We start from the raw sequence: 22,154 nt of genomic DNA, 5'->3' as shown, positions 1-22,154 counted from the left end.
GGCGTGCAATTTACGCCTGGAAGTGGAGCCAAACGCGGACGCCTGGAAGGGGCACAGGCACTCCAGCTCTTGAATGTTAATTTCTCTCGGCGTCGTCGGAGGCTCGAGTGCTACTCGGCTCGGCGGCATTCGCGCGCCATCTGCATGCGACCCTCCGTTCCAATCAAACAAACACTCCCTGTTAATCTTCGTAGGCAGAAGCTGGTGTCTCAATCAGGACCGCTACAGTCTTAATCACAGTTTACCCCCCCCCCCCCCCCCCCCCCCCCCCCCGCACACACACACACACTAGCCAGACACAGTGTCTCTGAACAGGGTTCTCCCTCCAGCTGCTGGTGTCAGTAGAACCAGATCTGGGGCATGGAGGGTTACTCTAATCATCTCAAATGTTCCTTCAGTTGGAAGACATTCACCTTGAAGAACTCATACTTCACTTGTGAAATGTGGTAGTATAGTACATCACAGTATTGTTCTTCCTTTGATAGCATCGTACAGTGCAGTAAAGTAGAGTACAGTGTAGTATAGTGTAGTTTGGTAATCAAGAGTAGAATAGAGTATAGTCTGATATACTATAGTATTGCACAGTATAGTATAGTAGTATAGTGGTATGGTAGTATAGTATAGTGGAGTACAGACGAAATGATGTTCACTAGCACCACAAGCTCAAGTCCTGAGACTTTGTGATATGCAGGCAGGAGGCGAAGGACAACACAACTCAATACAAGACGAGAGATGTGTGTAAAGAGTTTAACAGCGAGGTGCTTCTCTGTGTGAGACAGTACCTCTGTCCAACGATCACGGCCACTCCGTCCGTGATCACTGGATCGAACGCGCTTCAAACGTTTGACCTCATCATCGATGCTCCTTCGAAGGACGTTGTATATCTTTGAGCGACACATAGTGTGTGGGTGTAAATAGCTCCAACACGATCCATCAAAGGTGGCTTGCTAGTGACAAGGGTGAGGTTCAAGTGTCAAATAGGCCTAGGGGTTACTATGTCATGAAAAGAAAACACTCCTAACATTAGTGCTCTTCAGATCAATACCCTGGTTTTGTTCAACGTGCGGCGAATGATTAGCCAATCATATGCTTGCGACGGAAGTAAGGCATCAAATCTGATCCGGCTCGACGGATGTATTAAAAGAACGGACAGTTAGCGTTAGTTCAATAATTGATCGGGGTTTGGGACATTGACAGGCTGCTCCGAGACGGTCACACCAGGAGTATGAAGAAGAAGCCTGTTGCCAGGCAACAGAAGGACAGTTTTAGGGTTCCAGTAGGTGAAATCAAAGTTTCGTTTCTGGCAGTGAGACACAGCTACGCTCCATCTAGCTGTGGATCACTCCTAACGATCACAAATCATCCGTTCCCCATCTCAATAAATCCTCGATAAACAAACAACCTTTAAAAGTCATTTAGATCATCTATGACGCACACGTCTGTACACTCAATGAATTAATGATGTAATCAGGCCAGCAAACTCGCTCCTTCAAGTCTGGCCAATGAGGTGTGCCGCTTCATACACGACTCGTGAACTAATTAAATCATGTTTAATCAATCTGACATGCAGGGGCTGCATGTGGGAGCCCCAACAAATCCACCAGCCCATGGCGGCGTGCAGAGAGGAGGAGCACGTTGGCATTCTGAGAGACGGGGAAGAGTCTGGCAACACTTCAGAACGGCATCCTGAGAGCGCCGTCCAACTGTTCATCAGACCCCCCCTCACCCTGGCCCAGGGGAGAAGGGGGGGGGGGGGGGGGGGCACCACAGGCATCCATCCATTCAATCACTCCACAGGGAAAATGCTTCTGCATATCATTACTTTCAGAAGAATATGCTCATCACAAACAGGTGTTTTTCTACTGATCCGGCACACGCAAGTGGCTAAGATAAATATTATTAATTTCATATGATAGAATAATAATAATAATAACTTGGCACTGTGATGTAAATTGAGATATTACATCCAGCTAGGGACTTCTGATGGTGGATAAAATGACAAAACAAGGCTGTAGACGTAACTGAAAAGAAAAAAAAAAGTAAATCCCAATTAAACTTCCATAACCAACATACATAACCATACACGGGAATAGTATATATCACTTAGCAATGATGAACATAAGAAGACAGAGGACTGGTATATTCCTGAATCCTACCACAACAGTGGCTTTGTGACCAGGCTGAAAATGAGGCTGCCATTTGGCCTCCAGACCCATGCAATCCTCTGATCATCACCGCTTTATTGACACTTAGGGAAAAGCACCACAATTCATTACGGGGGGGGGGGTTTCTCCTGTGAAACTGGCAACCTTTTCCCACATACCTGCATGAATAATTCAGAGCGTCGGCGCTCTATCAGAAGCTGTCAGAAATGTCAGCCATGGCACAGCTCCCCTGGCCCTCCCTGAGAAGATGTTGTCTCTCTAGACCCCGTTGTTTGGCTAGGGGGGGGGGGGGGGTTTGACACACACACACACCCCCCAGACCAAATGCAAAAGGCTTGTCTTTGCCAGGTCTGAACTGCGGACACAACACCGTGACAGCAGAGAGAGAGACAGCCGGCGGCAGGCAAACTGTTGCGTTTGAACTCTGAGTGGAATATTTATATCCCCACCAGAACCGAATGGGTTTGAGGACCCCGACGTGGTTCCACGTGAACAGGTGGTGGTCTCACCTGGTCTGACCTAGATGTTTCTTGAGCGCCGCCGTGTCCTCTCTCCTCCCAGCCTGAGCACGGCCAAACGACGGACCCTGCGGGGGCGAAAACACAATCCTGAAAGGCCACGACGACACACAAACAACACACAGGCAAAAGCTCTTCTGTTTTTCGCTCGATTCGCTCAGGAGGGCTTTCCGACGCGTCCTCCATCAACTCCCTCCACGCAGCCCCCCAGGCTGGCAGCGTGCCAGGAACGAACTCGGCGTGGCTGTGTGACATCGCTCATGGAAATGACAGATCATCCGGCAATTAATCCTCCAGCAAAGTCTACTCGATAAAGACCAGTTTGGAATCCAAACACACGAGGCAGCAACACCTGGTCTGCTGTGTACTGGAGATAACGGGGTCAAACAGGAAGCGAATGGAGGCTCGGTGATAAACGCTCACACCTTACTTCCTGCGGTGGAATCTGGTGGCTGTGTGTTAATCAACTCAGCTTCAGCCTTGGCGGGGTCGTCACCCTGGGACACCTACAGAGAGCACACAGGGACAGATGACTGGAAAGTAGGGAAGGGCAGATGTGTGTGTGTGTGTGTGTGCGTGCGTGTGTGTGTGTGTTGGGCATACATCACAAAGCTCACGTAGAACACACACACCTAATGACTAATAACGAATGACGAAGAACATTTTTGTACCCTTCAAGTCTTCACATGAAATATGCTATGCTCATACTAATTGACGACTGTAAATTATGGTCTAAAACATACTGACTGCTGATGAACTAGAAGCACTACTTTACTCTCTGGCCCAGTCTCTAGCCTAGTTCCTGATCTAGCAGGTAAGTTCTAGATTCTTCATTCTAGAGTAGTGGTCTTCAACTCTGATCCTCAGGGCCTACTGTTCTGGGTGTTTCTAGATGTTTCCCTGCTCCAACACACCTGATTCCAATGATAACAACAATCCATTTGAATGAAGTGTGTTGGAGCAGGGAAACATCTAGAACAGCCTATCTCAACCCTGGTCCTCGGGGCCCACTGTCCTGGATGTTGGACATGTTTCCCTCTTCCAACACACCTGATTCGAGAATGAATGAGTCGTTATCAGGCTTCTGCTGAGCTTGATAACAACCCCTTCATTTGAATCAGGTGTGTTGGAGCAGGGAAACATGTCCAACATCCAGGACAGTGGGCCCTGAGGACCAGGGTTGAACACCCCAGATCTAGAACATCCAGGACAGTGGGCCCTGAGGACCAGGGTTGAACAGCCCAGATCTAGAACATCCAGAACAGTGGGCCCTGAGGACCAGGGTTGAACACCCCAGATATAGAAGATCCAGAACAGTGGAACCTGAGGACCAGGGTTGAACACCCCAGATATAGAACATCCAGGACAGTGGGCCCTGAGGACCAGGGTTGAACAGCCCAGATCTAGAACATCCAGAACAGTGGGCCCTGAGGACCAGGGTTGAACACCCCAGATCTAGAACATCCAGGACAGTGGGCCCTGAGGACTAGGGTTGAACACCCCAGATCTAGAACATCCAGGACAGTGGGCCCTGAGGACCAGGGTTGAACAGCCCAGATCTAGAACATCCAGAACAGTGGGCCCTGAGGACCAGGGTTGAACACCCCAGATCTAGAACATCCAGGACAGTGGGCCCTGAGGACTAGGGTTGAACACCCCAGATCTAGAACATCCAGGACAGTGGGCCCTGAGGACCAGGGTTGAACAGCCCAGATCTAGAACATCCAGAACAGTGGGCCCTGAGGACCAGGGTTGAACACCCCCAGATCTAGAACATCCAGGACAGTGGGCCCTGAGGACCAGGGTTGAACACCCCTGGTCTAGAACATCCAGGACAGTGGGCCCTGAGGACCAGGGTTGAACACCCCTGGTCTAGAGTGTCGTAATCCTGCGGTCTCCGGAGTTATGAGGAGAATTGGAAGGAGAGCCGAGTTCCCTCCCGTCTCTACCGTCTGAGGGGAGTTAATAAGAGTACGAGAGTGTGGAGATGATAGGGGACGTCGTTTTTCACAGTGAAGCGGGCTGCGGTCACTCCCACCCCCCGCCCCCCCCCCCCCCCCCCACCCCCCCCCCCCACCCACCCCCCCCCCACCCCCCATCCATCCCAGTCTGGCCTGCCCTCCAGCTGCCCCCCCCCCCCCACCACCACCCTTGGGGATGATGGAAGACAACGTTTTGCAGTAAATCTCTCGCAGTTACACTACAGCCCCTGCCGCCTTCTCGTTTGCGACGCCCTGCGTTTTCCCTCGCCCTCTCTCGCACACCAACACACACTCTCTCCTGGTGTCTCTTCCAGACCTCTGGTTTGAAGACACCACAGTGTCATAGCGGATGACGCGTCGATATATTAGGGCGGAGGGCTGTTTCTTTATCAGTCATAGTGCGTCCTGTAGCAGTGTTATGTCTACTGAGGCTCGCTGCTAAGGGAACTTGTTATCCACCCTGCAGTTATTGTCCTTTTGATTTACAGGTGTATGTGTGTGTGCATTGTTCATTGCAGCCATGGTTTCCACACACACGCTACACAACTCACAAAGTCCGTTTTCAAAGTACGAATCTGACCAACTGAACAATAACAATGAACAATAGCCTCATGGGACTGTATTACCTCCTCCTATTCGCTGTTTGGTCAACCAAAGGGAGCAGCCAAAGGTTTCAACTGTCAGCATCCAACTAAAGCCAGCCAAGCAACAACTCTGAGAGGAGCGGGACAATAACCGTGACGAGTGCAGCGTCCGCCGGAACGACCCCCCGTCGTGCGACACTACATCGTCCACGATGCATTAGGGTGCTTCTATCACCGTGTATCCGCAGGGCCCAGCCACGGCACGGGTGTGGTCGGCACGCAAACGTCGCCTGCCTCGTGTCTCATTTCGGACGTGTCTGTTCGGGGGCGGGGAGGCAGAAGGGGGGATGCGCTCTCGCTCCTCCAGGCCTGACGGTGGCATCTTCTGGACGAGGGTGGGGAGGGGGGAGAGGGTGGGAGGGGTGAGGGTTTGTCTATGAGACCTCAGCGTGCTCCTCGGAGGGGGGTTTATGCCAGCGTAGGGCCCTCTGACCCCCTGAGCTCCAGCAGCTTACAGAACAGAAAAGTCTGCCTTTCTCGACTGTGTGGATGTATGTGTAAGTGTGCCGAGTGTGTATGTGTACGTGTAAGCATAATGTGTGTGTGTGTGTCTTTAGGGTTGTGCGCGTGTGTGCATCCGTGTGCGGCAGATGTGTGTGAGTGTGTAGGAGAGAATGTCGGAGAGCGTGCGCTCGCGCGTGTATGTGTGAGGGATTTGCGACACACAGACACACACCTCCCAAGTGGCTGGCGGAGTGTGGAGTCGGATCAGTGTCCATTAAAAGTAAAAGGAGGGTACTCCAAGGAGCAGAGAGCGGCGGATGAAGAGTAGATCTATAGCTGGCCATAAAATAAGAGCACACACACACACACACTGCCAGAGAGGAAATATCAGCAGTGAATTTGAGTTCAAGGACAGAAGCTCTACTGACATATAAGCAGGGATGAGTCACAGAGGGAGCAGAGTTTTGTATCAAGCTATAAAGTATTCATGACTAACAATTTGTATAGGCTACATACATCCTAAACACACATCATACGTCTCGGTCTCTTCACTCATGGCTCAATAATTATAGCCCTGTCTAAATGACTCTCTTTAGTTGCTTTTGGCGCTGGACAGTTAGCCTACCTCTTCTTGTTGCCCCAGGGTTTCCAGAACTAGTCTTTTGGGTTCCAGATAGAGAGGCTGACCCACCTCCTCATACGGCTTCCAGGCAGCCGCTCTGTAACCCTGGCGAGTCAGCTGCCGCTGTCGGCGGCGGTAGTTGTCCCAGAAGACCTGCTCACGGGTCGGGTGGCACGTACTGTACACAGTGCAGTTACTTGCTGGAAGTTTATCTCCAGACGGTTTAGCGATCGGAAGAGGTTTGATTATAACAAACTGGCGCGGGTCCAGAACGTTATTTCGATTAGTCGTCGTCATTCTATTGATTTGCTGTAGCCTATTATTAACGAGATAAAAACTAAAACAAAACAAACAAAAAATCGAAGCGTCCAAACTTAAGAAATCGATAATAGCAAGTATAATATGTCTGTAATTTCTTAGAAAATGTCACACATTTCATAACATAAGACTGGCAAGTCAGACGTCGTCTTCGACGTCCATCTTGACCAATGCCCTGATTGTTGTGCCCCCCTTGGCTGTTTCCCGTGGTAACAGTGATGTGGCACAGCCCACAGCCTTTAAGGGCCACAGTGAAAGCAAGAATCACAATCACTTTAAACACTCCTTAATAAATAACACAAACATTGAACTATGCTTTACATGATACAATCTTTATTCAGAGTCAAAAACATGCTTTTGTCCACCATCTGCAAATGAATGTGTCATATGTCCTCCTAACCTTGTCTCATCCCATTATACCAAAACCTGTCCCCTTCAGAGGTAACTATGGGGTTAGTTTCAGTTCATGGTTGATGAGGTGAGGTGTGGCGTGGACCACCACTGTCCGTGAAGTGTTGGAAGAAACTGAGAAACACTGTGAAAATAGTCTCCTGTAAAAACAACAACAACAAAAAACAACACCAACCCAACCCTGCAGGCTGCTGAAACGAAAACATCAATCTGATGTTTCCAGCCAAGTCAGAGGAAGCAACCGTCCCCGGGACTGACAGAAACATCTGTCCTCCCCTCATTCTGAGCAGGGCCCGACGGCTCGTTTACATCGACGCTGCGCGCATGAAACACTGACAACCTTGTCACACTTGATAAAGGATTGAAACCCACCGAATACTGTGAAACAAGCGCGGCTCTCTGTCCTCACCGAGCCAAACCGACTTCCGTTCCCACCGAGACGGTTTCGTCTGACAAGGAACCTTTCGGCCCCCTAGCCACAGGTAAAGCTGGCCCTGTAAATCGAGCAGACACGGTCGCTTCCAGAAGGAGAGGAGGAGGGGCGGGGGGGGGATTCTATGTGTGAGTGTGTGTATGTGTGTGTGTGGGGGGGGTGAGTTTGTGGGGTGTGTGTCTGTGTGTGTGTGTGGGGGGGGGGGTGGATCTCAAGGAAGTGAAACCGACTTACACTCCCTCATCACAAGGCAGAGGGCGGACGGTTGCCATAGCGCCAGCGCATTTCACCGGGAAGTGAGAAGCCAGACTGTTGAGGCTGTCAGCACGAACACACACACAAACACACACCACAACGGTCTCTCCTCAGGGCCGGCACTCATCCGCCAGCTATTTGTCATTTGCCCCTCAGAGTTATAAATATAACTAATTAGTATGCTGCTCCGATGCAGGCCGGGTGAGAAGGATATGGAAATCTAGCCTCCACACCCATCTGACCCTCCCCGCATTCCCCTCCGATAGACTCACTCTTGGGGCTTGGATTGCGGCTGGACAGGCGGACGGGTGGATGGACACGGTATATAAGGTCCGGTGGAGATGTCTCCCAGCTCACCACACTCCGCTCCGGCAAACCTGGCTCAGAGAACCCTGCTCCGACCCCACGCCTCCCCCTCTCCCTCTCGATCGAGCTGAGCATCGCATCTCCAGGAACGGGGACACTCGGAGACTGTTTGATCCAAACACCCAAAAGGGGACGTCCATCCTGATCTTCGGCCCCCTTTCATCGTCCCGCTCCTCGGATATTTCCACGGACCATGACCGAGCAGACCAAATCAGCTTTGGGCCCTCGCCCTCAGTACGCCCGCGATGCCACCTGGTACCCCCTCAGGAGCTGGTGGCAGCCCAGCCAGCCATTCAGTCAGGACTTTGGCTCGCCCGCTTCCCTGGAGTCAGGGGACCTCGGTTGGATGGAGTGGCTGCAGCGCAGACAGGCCTCCAGCAACTGGCCTGAGTTCGTGCCCTTCTCCCCCCTCCTCCTGCCCTCGTCCCCGGGCATCATGAGGCACCCCAGGACCAGGCCCGGCAGGGTGGCGGGGGAGACGGAGGTCAGGACGGAGCAGTACTTCTGGAGGGTCAGCCTGGACGTGGGTCACTTTGCCCCAGAGGAGCTGACCCTGAGGACCAGGGAAGGCTTCCTGGAGGTTGGAGGTATGGAGATGCTGATGTGGAACACCTCTTAAGGAGGTTTACGAATGTTTACAGCGTGTGTGTGTATGTATGTATGTATGTATGTATGTATGTATGTATGTATGTATGTATGTGTGAGTTTCATGATTTTCAAGATGTTTTTTAGGTAATTTTTGCTTTAATGGAACAGATACAGTAAAGAGACAGGAGATGTAAAGGAGAGAGAGAGAGAGACAAAGAGAGAGAGATAAGAGGACATGTGGGAAGTGGCCTGGGCTGGATTTTGAACCTGGGCTCCTGCAGTAAGGGGAGGAGAAAGGGATGTAAGAGGTGACAGTTAAACAGCAAAGGGAAGCTTTACTTTCCTTATACATCACTACCCAAATGATGGGATACGCTTGTATACTAGGTGACATAGCAGTCTTGAAGACGCTGTTTTCTCGACAACAACAAAAACATGATTAAAAAACGCTCCACAAGGCCAAAGGCAACGTTTGGTGAGTTAGTATAGTATGAGTTCCTAGAATCACAATTGTTTGTGGAAACAAATTGATGCCAGCAGTCAGTAACGGTTTCTCTTGATAGAGTGGTGCTGTGGGTTTTCATCACGTTGATATGTCATCCCTAGGGCAACACGAGGAGAGAGCAGATGAACATGGATTTGTTTCTAGATGTTTTACAAGGAAATACAAGTAAGTTCCCTCAGTTAAGCTCATTCAAACTGTTACAATACCAATAAGAGCTACATCATTGAACGACAATAAAACCAAACAGTATGTTATGCATATTTCCCTATGAAGATAATCATGCCACACCGTCACCAGCAGAAAAAGCGCAAAGAGAAGGTCAGCAGGGTTATGTGCATCATAAACAGTGTTATTGAGCGTGTGTGTGCGTGTGTGGCTGACTCCAGGCTACCCATCGGGGTGGACTCCTCCCAGATCCAGTCCACGCTGTCTGGAGACGGAGTTTTGTGTGTGGAAGCGCCTCTTCCTGTAGCTCCACTCCCCGGGGACCTCGTCATTCCCATCCAGGTAGCAATGGGGACACAGCGAAGAAACACAATTACACAGATTACTTCACACACAGGGTACAGGGTTTAAGTGGATGAGAGGTGAAAGCGTCGTAGGCTTTAAGAAGATCCCAAATGATAAACAGAAGAATAATGAAGCCTGAGCTTTGGTCATTGTTGTCCTGTTGTTCTTTTTTGACGTGACATCCTTCTGTATGTCTGTCCCCTGGCAGGTGGAGAGGAAGACCACCGGAGAGGAGGGAGATGCAAGGCCAGGAGAGGCCCACGAGGCTGACACTGAGAGCAGACACTCTCCACCGTCCGCCCCCGGAGCTCCAGACACCCCTGACCTGGCGTCTGGTAAACCCGCCACGGAGGGCCCGGACCTGGGGGAGTCTTCACTGGAAGGCCCCGGAGGTGAGGCCCGTCCAGGTAGTTCCGTGGTAGGACATGAGGAGCCAGGAAGGGAGGGGAGAGATGGAGGAGAAACGGGCCTCCCTGCTGAGCATGCTGGGAAACCTCACGCCTCCGGCTCGGCAGATGCCGAGGGCCTTCCGGAATCTTCCGAGCACCTGGAGGCTCTGGATGATCCAGACAGCCCCGACACGCTCACCTCCGACCAGGCGGAGCACGCAGACCCGGCCCAGCACGATGGAGAACCAGGGGGCTCAGGGGAGTCTTTTGAGGAACTCCCCCAGCCAGAGCAGCCTGAACCGGGTACAAGTCAACCAGAGGAGGCCCTTAGCCAGGAGCCGGAGGCTCCAGACATGGAGCAGCAGGAGTTCACCAAGTAAGAGGGAGGAGATCCGTCACAGATTCGACATGTCCCCCTCGCTCCAGAAAACACCTCACACCCTCCCGCTCCCCCCATGAGCTTGCATAAGTCTCCTTCTACCAATGCGTGTGTGTGTGTTTGTCCAAGACAATGGAGCTCCAATAAAACGATAGCATGACAAAACCCATTTTGTGTTTCCCATTCCTGTTAGGATGCACAGCGCGATCCATGTATTACATAGTATCACAAACGTCCTCCGCAGCGGCGCTCCAAATCCCTGCTACGCGCCGGTGGATGAGCCTTAAGGGGGAAGTATGTGGCAGCCATGACAGGGGCAGACGTGAGCCTGTCATTAATCACCACATGCCCACAGGCTGCATTCATATTTGAGGTACAACACAACTCATCTGCCCAGCTGTGTTGGCATCAGCTCAGATTGAGGAACCTGCCCCGTGAGGAGAGAGGTTACTCAAACACAGAAGTTCGACAGCAGCACGAACGGTGTCCATACTTAACGTACGCACATCTGTCTATGCTATATATCTTGAGGGACATGTGCAGGAGATAGGCCTGTCATGAGTCTACTGGTACTGCCGGAAACATACAGAAGATATATAGAGGTATATAAATAAAGTACTGTAAATACAAAATTGATACACAGTTGAAAATATGGGAGGTCCAGCAATGCAACCAGAAGTATTAGATAATAGATAGACTACACCAACGTGTATCGCCTGTATTTTGCAACAATGCACACTACGTTTACATTACATTTAATCATTTAGCAAACGCTTTTATCCAAAGCGACTTACAAGAGAGAACTTTGCAAAAAGTGCATAGGTCAAAGATCATAAACAACGAGATAGCCCCAAAAACATTGTGGGGAGCCAAAACATGAAGCAGACATTGTGAAAAGCAAATAAGTGCCAATGGGAAGAACCAGAAGAGCATGTAGTTAAACAAGTTACAATGAAACAACATGATCCTTAAAAGTGCCAGAGTGTACCTGGAGGAAAGCAAACAACAATAATATTATTCAAAGCGAGTACAAGCAGTTAAATCAGTTACAACTAACCAACAAGTGCAGCGAGTCCCTCAATAAGTGTCATTGTGTTCCTGGAGGAAATAAACTAACATCTGATCCAACAAATCTTTCTTAACCCTTGAGCTGCCTTTGGGTCACATGACCCAAAGGTTCATCACAAACCATCGTTGTGTTAACCCAATTTCACCCAATACAAAAAACAAGTAAAAATAATTTTCTTTTAACCTTCACAATGTGGACGACCGGGACAGCCCAACGGTTAAAAGAAAATGCTTCACTTTGTTTTTGTATGAGGTAAAGCTCTCGCAATACGACAGTCAGTGTCTCTGATGGAGGTGGGGAGGTGATTCCACCATTGGGGGCCCAGACAGGAGAAGAGCTTGGGTTGGGAGCGGGCACTCACTAAGCATGCACATGCCAACGTTTCTATCGTCTGTCCTTCCTGCATCACGCCTTCATGCGAACCTGTCACCTTATTACAGTTGTTGTGTTATAACAGCCAGCTGCATGCTGGATCCAAGCCTGGCCCCTTCCCCAGAACCGCCCAGCCCCTTCCCCAGCCCCAACCCCAGCCCCAGCCCCTTCCCCAGCCCCAACCCCAGCACCGGCCCCGGCCCCAGCCCCTTCCCCAGCCCCCCCACCTCCACCAACCCCCCGACAGAGCAGACAGATCCCAAATGGAGAGCTTGAGGAGCTTTATTGCATGAAATGGACAAAAACATCTGGGAATGGAAGGGGGGGGGGGGGGGTTAAGGGTGTGCGAAGGGTTCCTGCCTAAAAAGAAATTCCTTTGCAACCGACACACAAATCCATCGTTGTACAAGTAGAAAAACAAAAACGCCGGCTAGCAATGTATCCTTGTTTACAAGCCAGCGTGGCCGTGTACAGACGGTCGAGGGTATTTACAGTAGTTTAAATACAGTATCGACACACACACACACACAGAGAGATCACACGCTAATTTTAGGAGAAAAGGCCCATTCAGCCCTCCCACTCAAGACAGGTGTAGCTAGCAGATGACTTGCCTATCGTTGTCACCGAGCTACTGTCATTTGCATTTCATATCAAACAGCGTTTTTCCATTCAATGCTCTCGTGTCACTTCATGAATGAACAGACACATACATAGGAAACCCAGGCGTCTCATTCTCATCAGTCAGAGTGGACCTCGGCAAGCTACACTGAGCCAGAAGCAGGTTCTTATGCACATAGCTAGGACGTCTAATGGCATATCGTTAATTCATTTAATCATTACGTAACGCATGAGAAACGCAATCAAACATTGGTATAAATTTGATATGGGATTTTCGTTTTTCATCATGAGGCAGTTAAGCTTCCCTTAGACCCACCCAGATCTGCTACATTATGAAGGATTGTAGGTTTGAAGTTTGAATGATGATTTTATTCTCAGAATCACATTGAAAATGTCATTAGAAGAAGGGCCGCGCGTTTAAACCCTTCCCTGTCGGGTGTCTTGAGGTGGGTGGCTGAGCTTTCCGTCTCCCCAGGGAAGGTGCTCCGTTCCTGGGCTGGGTGCCTAGGCCTGGCTGGGCTCCTGGGACCCAGGGGGCTCCACCTCCAGGCCCTCCCCCTGGGGGGTGTCGCTGCTGAATAGGTAGTAGGGAGGCGTCTGCCTGGCCTCGATGATGAGCACTCCCTCAGGAGAGAGAGAGGCAAACACTGACAGAGGATCCACCTCCCCAGGAATCCTGGAGGGAGGGAGGGAGGGAGGGAGGGAGGGAGGGAGGGAGGGAGGGAGGGAGGGAGGGAGGGAGGGAGGGAGGGAGGGAGGGAAGGAGGGAGGGAGGGAGGGAGGAAGGAAGGTGAAATTGAGTGAAGGAGAAATCGAAAGAACTAATTTCAGCGGATATGAACCAACTTGAACTTTTTTAGTTAGGGTTAGCAGACAACCAAGGTGTGAGGGGGAGAGAGAGGAAAAGAGTTGAAGAGCTGGATGGCAGGCTGAAGGGACGCTTTTGCACGCCGTTTGAAGCGATAGAAACAGTACAGACCTTTTCTCGATTCGTTCAGCTCAGTAAACAGTGTTATGTGCCTTGAGGTTTGATTGACATCTTGACAATAGTCGTACAACCCTCAGGTTCTGAAGGTTTCACACAACCTTGGCTGAGGATTGGATTGGTACTAAAAAAAACGTTCTCGGCTTTTAGCCCATCGCTCACTCCAAATAAATCTCACACCCTAAAGATAAACTAAAGCATTTCAGGGTTTTTCATTATATTCTTCTGGCCACAACGTCAAGCGGTGTGAAGGAAGAGGCCAAAGAGTGAGAGAAAGAAAGAAAGAGAGAAACTCCAAGTATGGAATTGAAAAACCAAGGCAGATTCCATTACTGAGTAATGTACATTAGTGAGACCGTCTGACAGAATGAAAGAGAGAAAAAGAGGGAGAGTCGGTTTGATGGAAAGTTTATCACCTGAAGTTCCCATCTGCAAACTTGTTAATCAGCTCATCAGACAGATGGGCAACAGCCAATTTCATGTCAGGCAGGTTTTTTTTATGTCTCCTCCCTACCTTCTCTGCTCTTTTGTACTGCAAATGTGATTCGTTTATGAGTAGATTAGCATAAATACGCTTTCTCGTAGCGTGTGCAGGGAAATGGAAATATTCGGGAGAGAGAGGGAAAAGAGATGGAGAACAAGAAAAGGGAACGAGAGAGAGAGAGAGAATTGAGAAGTGGGGTGAGCTTCGAGTTTACAGAAACCCAACGGGAACGTGACGGTCCAGATGTCATCCAGCGTCTTGCGGGGAAGGAGGTGGTGACAGCTGGGACGGCACAGTGTCAGACAAAACAAAAACGCTGATTTACACACGACCTTGAGATGCACCCTGTTCACGCGCAAGTACAGTTTCAGGCCTCTGCCAGACGTCTAAGCACACGCTTTCCATGCTTTCTTGGCGTACATTCCGAGAAAACGCGTCCGTCATGCGAGTGAGCACGCGCGCCCACAAACGCCGTCGTATTTTCTCCCGAGGAAAGCGCGACGTCAGAGCTCGAGAGATGGAGGAGGAAGAGAAGACTCGGGAGAGAGAGAAAGAGAAAGAGAGAGGAGAGACGACTGGAGAGAGAGAGAGAGAGAGAGAGAGAGAGAGAGAGAGAGAGAGAGAGAGAGAGAGAGAGAGAGAGAGGAAAGAAGACTGGGAGGAGAGAGAAAGAGAGAGAGAGAGGAGAGAAGGCTGGGGAGAGAGAGAAAGAGAGAGGAGAGACGACTGGAGAGAGAGAAAGAGAGAGAGAGGAGAGAAAACTGGGGAGAGAGAAAGAGAAAGAGAGAGGAGAGGCGACTGGAGAGAGAGAAAAAGAGAGAGAGAAAGAGAGAGAGAGAGAAGACTGGGGAGAGAGAAAGAGAGAGAGAGGAGAGACGACTGGGGAGAGAGAGAAAGAGAGAGAGAGAGAGAAAACTGGGGAGAGAGAAAGAGAAAGAGAGAGGAGAGGCGACTGGAGAGAGAGAGAAAGAGAGAGAGAAAGAGAGAGAGAGGAGAGAAGGCTGGGGAGAGAGAGAAAGAGAGAGAGAGAGAGAGGAGAGACAACTGGGGAGAGAGAGAGAGAGAGAGAGAGAGAGACAGAGAGAGAGAGAGAGAGAGAGAGAGAGAGAGAGAGAGAGAGAGAGTGAGAGAGAGAGAAGACGGGAGAGAGAGAAAGAGAGAGAGAGGAGAGAAGGCTGGGGAGAGAGAGAAAGAGAGAGAGAGGAGAGACGACTGGGGAGAGAGAGAGAGAGAGAGAGAGAGAGAGAGAGAGAGAGAGAGAGAGAGAGAGAAAAGACGGGAGAGAGAGAAAGAGAGAGAGAGGAGAGAAGGCTGGGGAGAGAGAGAAAGGAGAGAGAGAGAGAGAGAGAGAGAGAGAGAGAGAGAGAGAGAGAGAGAGAGAGAGAGAGAGAGAGAGAGAGAGAGGAGAGAAGACTGGGGAGAGAGAGAAAGAGAGAGAGAGGAGAGAAGGAGCGGCTGAGCGAGAGGAACAGACAACAGACTTGACTCTGGTCTCCGTCAGACGACATGGCCAAATAAAGTCCGGTTGCACTTTCCGTGGGAGCTGCCAAGTGCCAGTGGGAGCCGGGGTGAGTAGTCCTGTCAGCCCTCTCTATCGAGGCCCCGCTCTTTCTCCCTTAATTTCTCTTACTTGCCCATCTCTCTTTATCTCTCCCGTCCTCCTTTTCATTAGCACAGACATGCCACTGGCTTGCCGGCAACTGTATGTCAAGGAGAGATGGTGAAAAAGCCTGTGAGTGGACCCCCCCCATGCGCACGCACGCACACACACACACCCCCCCCACAGGGTCCACAAAGATCATGGTCTATTATCCCCTCCACCTATTTCAGGAGAGGCTGGTGAAGCTAGCAGTCGTTCCTCTGTCTGCCACACAGCCCAGTCAGGGCAGACATATTACCAGGGACACAGACACAACCTTATCTGCCCGCCTCCTGACTGTGTTTGCCTCGGGCTACATTTTGTTTTATCTCGCGCATTGATTCTGTGCGGCTGCCAAAAAACTTTTTTCTCTGATTTAGTGCTGAAGCAATGCTGGAGGGAAGAGATGCGGTGTGTGTGTGTGTGTGTGAGCAGTAGAGAGACACTGAATCAATCTGGACTAGTCCTGTTTGATCAAATCTGTCACTGGGACAGAGACTGAGCAACAATGACATCAGTGGTCCACCCACAGGCATACAATCCTGGACTAACATGGCTGTAGAACTCCACCAGAGGAACAACACTAACTGGGACTCTTGTTAATTTGCAATAAAAACCCAAACTTTGCCCCTAGGACATTTACGGAAAATATTTTTCTTGTTAATAATTGGCTTAAACTCTGGTCTTTGAGCAAGACCCGGAACCAGAAGAGGCTGCATAACTAAATGTCTAAAAGGGGGGGGGGTGGGGGGGAGAGAAAGTCATCCTACTTTTGATATGGTGCCGGTATGTCATGCATATACATAAGGCAGAGAAGGAATGTTTCTCCTCTGAGTGTTCAGCCAGAGGATTTGTGTATTGAGGACAGTTATTTATAAACCAGTCCCCCATCCTATCTGTCCCATGTTAGGGTGTTTTGCATTGCTGGAGCCCAGACTGTATTCAAGGGGCACCCAATTAAAGGGATTGTGATATGAAGAGTCGTGCAAGCACAGCCCAGCTGCTTATTAATTAGCGAACAGGAAATGAAAACTACTGAAGTGACGCGGCAGAAAGGCATTGTCCTGGGCTGCCGGTTAACACTTCAGTTTGAAGTTTCCAACAGTCTAATTATAGATGCCAGACAGCCATAGAAACCTCCGATGCCCTGTGTTGTTGTGAGCGGCCATTTTATGCAGTCATGACAGGACAGTGTTGTTTAGCGAACAACGCAAGAGTAATTAGGTGGGTGAGAGTGTATCGTCACGAGAAATGCACTTTTCCTCAGCTGCAATTCAACATAAACGGACCAAGAAACTTGTTTGTACCTTGAACGATCAATGATGCTTATATTTACCAAATATGAGCATAATGATAATCGAGGGTTGAATTCCACTAAATGTAAACTAAAAGAAGTTCAACTATGTTAAGGTGTCGTGAGAGAGCCAGTGTTGACCACCTAGTCTTGGTCTGTGAGGAGATGAATACTCACTGTATCTTCTTTGTGAAGTTCTTTGTCACTATGCCTCCCTCATCCTGCTTCTCCTCGTGTTTCCCTGTGGAAAACAGCAGCACACAAGTTCATCAACACAGTTCTACGACCTTCTCAAATGGTCCCATTCCCTGTGGTGTCCCTAATGCCCCAGGCACAGCCATGGCCAGGTCCACAATAATTAAACATTTGGCTACATCCACAACAGAGTCGAAACACAGAGATTCCATATGTATAGGACTTCAGTACTGTTAGTTTGGGCATTTTTGAGTCGTGATCATGATTTATCGATAGCCAAACGAATGAGGCAGATTGCTGCTCATTAAGAATTCCATGACAGCATAAAGCCTTGAACTTATGGCTCTGGGGTGTTCCAGCACATTCTGGAGAAACTCTCGAGAGGGGGAGTCTGATGACGAAGGAAGAGAATGATGAAAGACACCCCTCCATCCCTGAAGAGGTGACTCACTTACAATCGCAGAGGATTCTGACTGGGGTAAAGCCAGGCAGAGCAATTTGGAAACCAGACCTCCTCCCCTCCCCAGGGCGAAGAACTAAGGCCTCATAACATCCCATTGCTGTTTATGAGTTCTCTCCTGCAGCTGCTGCTGCTAAATGTCAGTGTTGCCACCTCCCCCCACCCTTGGAGCAAACCACCCCGGACCATCGACGTCTTCACCTGTGGAAAGGGCCAGACTGGGCTGGATCACTAGCCCGCTAACCCTGACGATAGCATAGTAACAGCTCGCTAGCTGTCCCTGAGGAGAGCGTACTAACAGCTAGTTAGCCGCAAGTCTCGGCTAGCGCACTTGCAAATGGGTCTGGACTGGAACCTCTCAGGTCATTGTTTATTATTATGGGGAGTTATCAACTGCTGCAGACCAAAATAGCTCAATGGACTCAACCAATCCAAGCTACAAAACGTCATCTTGGTTGTTTATGAAAACGCTTCAACAGCGTCCTTCTGTAGAGTCATTAAAACCACCCCATATCAGATGGACGGTTGTGATTGGCCCGACCAGATTCTGGACAAAGAGGGAATCGGTTTGAATGGGAGGGTGGCCTGACCCATCTGCCAGAGCAAATAAAACATGAGCTGGCACATTGGTCTGGTTCCCAGGTCGGTTAGCCGCTAGTCTAGGAAACAATGCTAACAGCTGCTAGGCCCTGGGCAGAAAGTGTTAACAGCTACCTACTGTAGAGAAAATACTAAGAGCTAGCTAGAGAATACTAACAGATATCTAGCAGCTCAGCCCCTCCCTCCCTCACAGACTCCACACCACATTCCAAACTCCCCTAGTAACACACACTCCTCCCAACACAGCAGCTGTCAAAGAACATTTGTCTCTGAATGCTGGATACAGCATAGCCTCACACTCATTAAAAAGTTGTTCCAAGGACAGAAGCTTGGGCACTTTGCTCAGGAAGAGTTGACGAAGTAGGAAATGAAGGCTGTGCTTATTTCATACTAAAACAGTAAGATCGGGTTGAAGTCCCGGGCTCTGTGCACTTTACGCGGACAACTCACCCAGGCACGGTTTTAGAACGAGGTCAAGTCACTGTGGCAGGCCACTGACTGGATGACCCAACTGGCATACCGACAGTGTATTTAAAAAAAAACCTGTGACTGAGCCAACAGACGCGTGCCTTATTCTGCGAAGCCTCCAGTACATCTATAGAATTCACATTCTCCTGCCATTTGCTCAAATTGAATCCGTACTTTTTAAACTAAAGAGAGGAAGAGGAAGGATCGTTCCAGAACATTCGGTCCAGTGCTTAATTTAATAATAGATTGACTTATTGTCAACAAAGACTTGTCGTCAAGGTCCTCATTTCCATTTAAGTTCAACAGGTGTGGAGGCTTGAGCAGGCCATCTGCAAGTCATGGAATGGATTTCAACCACAGGCCTACAGAAAATATTACTGGAATCATACTGACTCAAAACATGTTTCTATTGATACTTTTATCTTGGGTGCCTGTAATAAACTGGTTCTCAGACTTATCAGTAAACCTACACTGTATGTTACATTTTCTAATAAAAAGGTGTTAAGATTATGTCATGCATTATATTAGGCCCTAAACATAATTTAGGTAACTGGATTGTGGCCTTTCAAGTTGTCAACAAGGGACTTTCTCACCTGATACCTCTACAAAACCTTCCTTAGTTTTGACGTTAAGTTCCTCTGGTTTGAAGCTGTGAACGTTAACGCAAACTTTCCAGGGCTCGCCCGGGGTCAACGTTGGAGAACTTCTGGGGGACTCGCTGTATCTGGTGCTGTACACAGGAGACGCGCCAGTGGATAAGCGCGTGGGAAAGCCGGACCGTAAACTGCCTGAAAAAGGCGTGCTGAGGCGCGAGCTGAGGCGCGTGGGACGAGTCCACTCCGGCCAGTCCATAGACAGCTCGTCGGGGAAAGGTGGCAGTCCAAAGTCATCCTCCATAAACCGAGACGCGAGAGATGGCTCTCTGAACGGATCTCTCGGTACCCTCTGCCGACTTCCCATGGTGTAGAAATCTCCGTCAGCCATGTTCAACTGTCCCGCACACCAAAAGCCTAGAAGTTACGATAAACGGTACAGGCTACACTGGCCAAGTTATGTCCAAGTTCTTATTTAAAATCCTAAATCTGTTATTTCCTGAAATAGGTTATAACTTAAATCTGTTTCCTTCCTGTTCCGGGCTCATAACCGTTACGCACCAAATCACCACATCAGATCTTCTGGCTCAAGGATGAAGACTTTTGAAAACCCTTTGTCACAAAAACGAACTGACCTTAATCCGACGGTCGTGTGTTATATACGACTCTCAGCAACTTGCTATAGTCGGAGGGCCACGGAACAATGTCCAGAAAGTTCGAGGTGCATCGGGACTCAACTAGCCACAGCAGCTGACAAGAGAAGACCCTCCCAACTTTTCCATGTTTAGTCTTCAACTCGGTGTCAGTCATTCAACGCAGCAATGTGTGTTGAAACCACTTCCCACTGTGACTCATAGCTTTTTAATAGAAGCCACGGTAACGCATTACTTTATAGCACACTGATGTCACCACACATATAAAACAATACGGCTAATGATCAAGTTCGCAAGCCATATGCTCAGTCAGTGTGAACAGCGGGGGTTCACAACAAGCTACATTCAGTACATTGCATGCATCTACCATTGGCAATATAAGCCTACAGTAGCCCTTACAAAAAAGAAGTATATTAAAGTATACTATAAGTATACTAAAATATGGATAGTACACTTTTAGTTCACTTTTGATATACTTTTAAGAAGAATGCTTAGAAAATAGTTCACTTTTAATATACTTTTAAGAAGTATACTTAGAAAATAGTTCACTTTTAATTTACTTTTAAGTATGCTCTAAAAATAGTTCACTTTTGATATACTTTTAAGGAGTATACTTAGAAAATAGTTCACTTTTGATATACTTTTAGGAAGTATGCTTAGAAACAGAAAATGGAATACATTTCTTCTGGAGTAGATGTACGTTTTCTATTATTATACAGCAAAAGCAGTCAAAATCATTTTAAAGTACATTACAGGTTACATTTTTTTGATCCATTTCATTCTAATTATTCATGTCTATGAAAATCTATTATGCATTGCACATTGAATCTTTTTTTGTTACTGAAGCTGTAACCTTAATTATTGCCAAAACATTCTGAAGCCCCATACTCTTATACTAATAATTATCAATTGGAGTATTAATGGAAAAAAATTAAAAAGCTACTTGAGAATTTGAAGGTTATACTGCCAAACTGACTGAAAAACGAAATAACGACGTGAAATAATGAAGATACTGTGGCTCATTGGCTAGTCAGTTCCCATGATGCAAGGCAGTAAATAGTGTAAAAAATTGCTGATAAGTTTGCAGTTTGTTCGAAATACAAATGTAAATTCATGAATTTAGTTTTTTAAATGTGTCTGCTTAGAATGTCGTGTTTTGTTGCGTGGTAATTGTCATTGTTGTGCTGGTTTACCATTGTAACCATGAGTTAAATGACTGTTTCATCAGAAGAGATGGATTCGGAAATTAATTATGTTCGGATAGAAAGTAGCTTATTCCAGAATCAACAGCTTGATTATGTGAGGGCCCCCGTTCTCACCATGTGATGAAAGATCTGAGGCGTCTGAAAGGGCCCTAAACATTTTTTTTTAATAGCAAGTCATAGTAAAATTATATTTATACAGTTTACTTCTTGAGGACTTACATTAATTGAAAGTGCACTTGAAAGTATTGAGAAGTATACTTTGAGGCTCTTTAGGAAGTGTACTTCATGAACTGAAAGTGCACTACACAGGTTACTTTAGAGTATTCCAAGGTATACTTTTAAGTACTTTAGGAAGTATACTTTATGAACTGAAAGTGCACTACACAGGTTACTTTAGAGTATTTCAAAGTGTACTTTGAAGTACTTTAGGAAGTATACTTGATGAACTGAAAGTGCACTACACAGGTTACTTTACAGTATTAAAAAGTTATACCTTAAAATACACTATAAGTGTACTTTAAAGTGCACTAAATGACCTAAAAAGTGGGCCAATTCAGTTTACTTAGTACAAAAATAGTATATAAATAAGTACACTGCTAGTATACTTTAAGTAACATGATAATAGTATACTTTTTATACTAAGTATACTTATAAAATAAACTTGAAGTATACTTCTTTTTTGTAAGGGAGGCCTAAACCTATAAACTTTATTCCTATAATTTTTTCGTCTTTTTATATTTCAAATTCAAAATGGTCAAATAAACTTGGATTATAATATTAATTTTTATTCTTAGTTACATAGTTTTCAGACACAATATGGAGGACACATTTATTTTACAGGATCATGGTTGGGACACGTCAAGTGAAACATGATTACAGGATGTCAAGCAAACACTTTCACGGTGACGTCTGAATGGCTTCAATGTCTGTCCGTTCGCATGGAAATGAGAGCACATGCCTCATTAAACACCTACACATATCTCTATTGCT

The 22,154-nt window shown here is 48.0% G+C and overlaps 3 protein-coding genes across 4 annotated transcripts in view; 1 reads left to right on the top strand and 2 right to left on the bottom strand.

Moving 5' to 3' along the window:
* LOC124462918 (coiled-coil domain-containing protein 60-like) overlaps positions 1–6,868 on the bottom strand; it is a 19,698-nt gene extending 12,830 nt beyond the window's left edge. For both annotated transcript variants that reach the window (XM_047014623.1, XM_047014624.1), the window contains exons 1-3: positions 6,379–6,868; positions 3,109–3,189; positions 2,675–2,751 (exon numbers count right to left, since the gene is read on the bottom strand). In XM_047014623.1, the coding sequence (XP_046870579.1) occupies positions 2,675–2,751; positions 3,109–3,189; positions 6,379–6,672 (452 nt within the window). In that variant the 5' untranslated portion in view covers positions 6,673–6,868. The remainder of the gene's footprint in view (positions 1–2,674; positions 2,752–3,108; positions 3,190–6,378) is intronic.
* An 854-nt stretch (positions 6,869–7,722) lies between these two features.
* On the top strand, positions 7,723–10,530 carry si:dkey-1k23.3 (heat shock protein beta-1). Its single transcript, XM_047014622.1, has 4 exons — positions 7,723–8,745; positions 9,353–9,416; positions 9,638–9,758; positions 9,970–10,530. Exons 1-4 carry the CDS (start codon positions 8,352–8,354, stop codon positions 10,528–10,530), a joined length of 1,140 nt encoding a protein of 379 aa, XP_046870578.1. The 5' UTR covers positions 7,723–8,351.
* Positions 10,531–12,236: 1,706 nt separating this feature from the next.
* Positions 12,237–20,093, bottom strand: hspb8 (heat shock protein b8). The gene is made up of 3 exons (XM_047014619.1): positions 19,307–20,093; positions 17,168–17,231; positions 12,237–13,264 (listed from the first exon to the last, which is right to left on the bottom strand). The coding sequence occupies exons 1-3, from the start codon at positions 19,695–19,697 to the stop codon at positions 13,093–13,095; spliced, it is 627 nt and encodes a 208-aa protein (XP_046870575.1). The 5' UTR covers positions 19,698–20,093; the 3' UTR covers positions 12,237–13,092.
* Between the last annotated feature and the right edge of the window lie 2,061 nt (positions 20,094–22,154).

The sequence above is a fragment of the Hypomesus transpacificus genome, unplaced genomic scaffold (assembly GCF_021917145.1).
Source record: "Hypomesus transpacificus isolate Combined female unplaced genomic scaffold, fHypTra1 scaffold_263, whole genome shotgun sequence".
Lineage (NCBI taxonomy): Eukaryota > Metazoa > Chordata > Actinopteri > Osmeriformes > Osmeridae > Hypomesus > Hypomesus transpacificus.
This window is presented reverse-complemented; position numbering and strand designations above follow the sequence as displayed.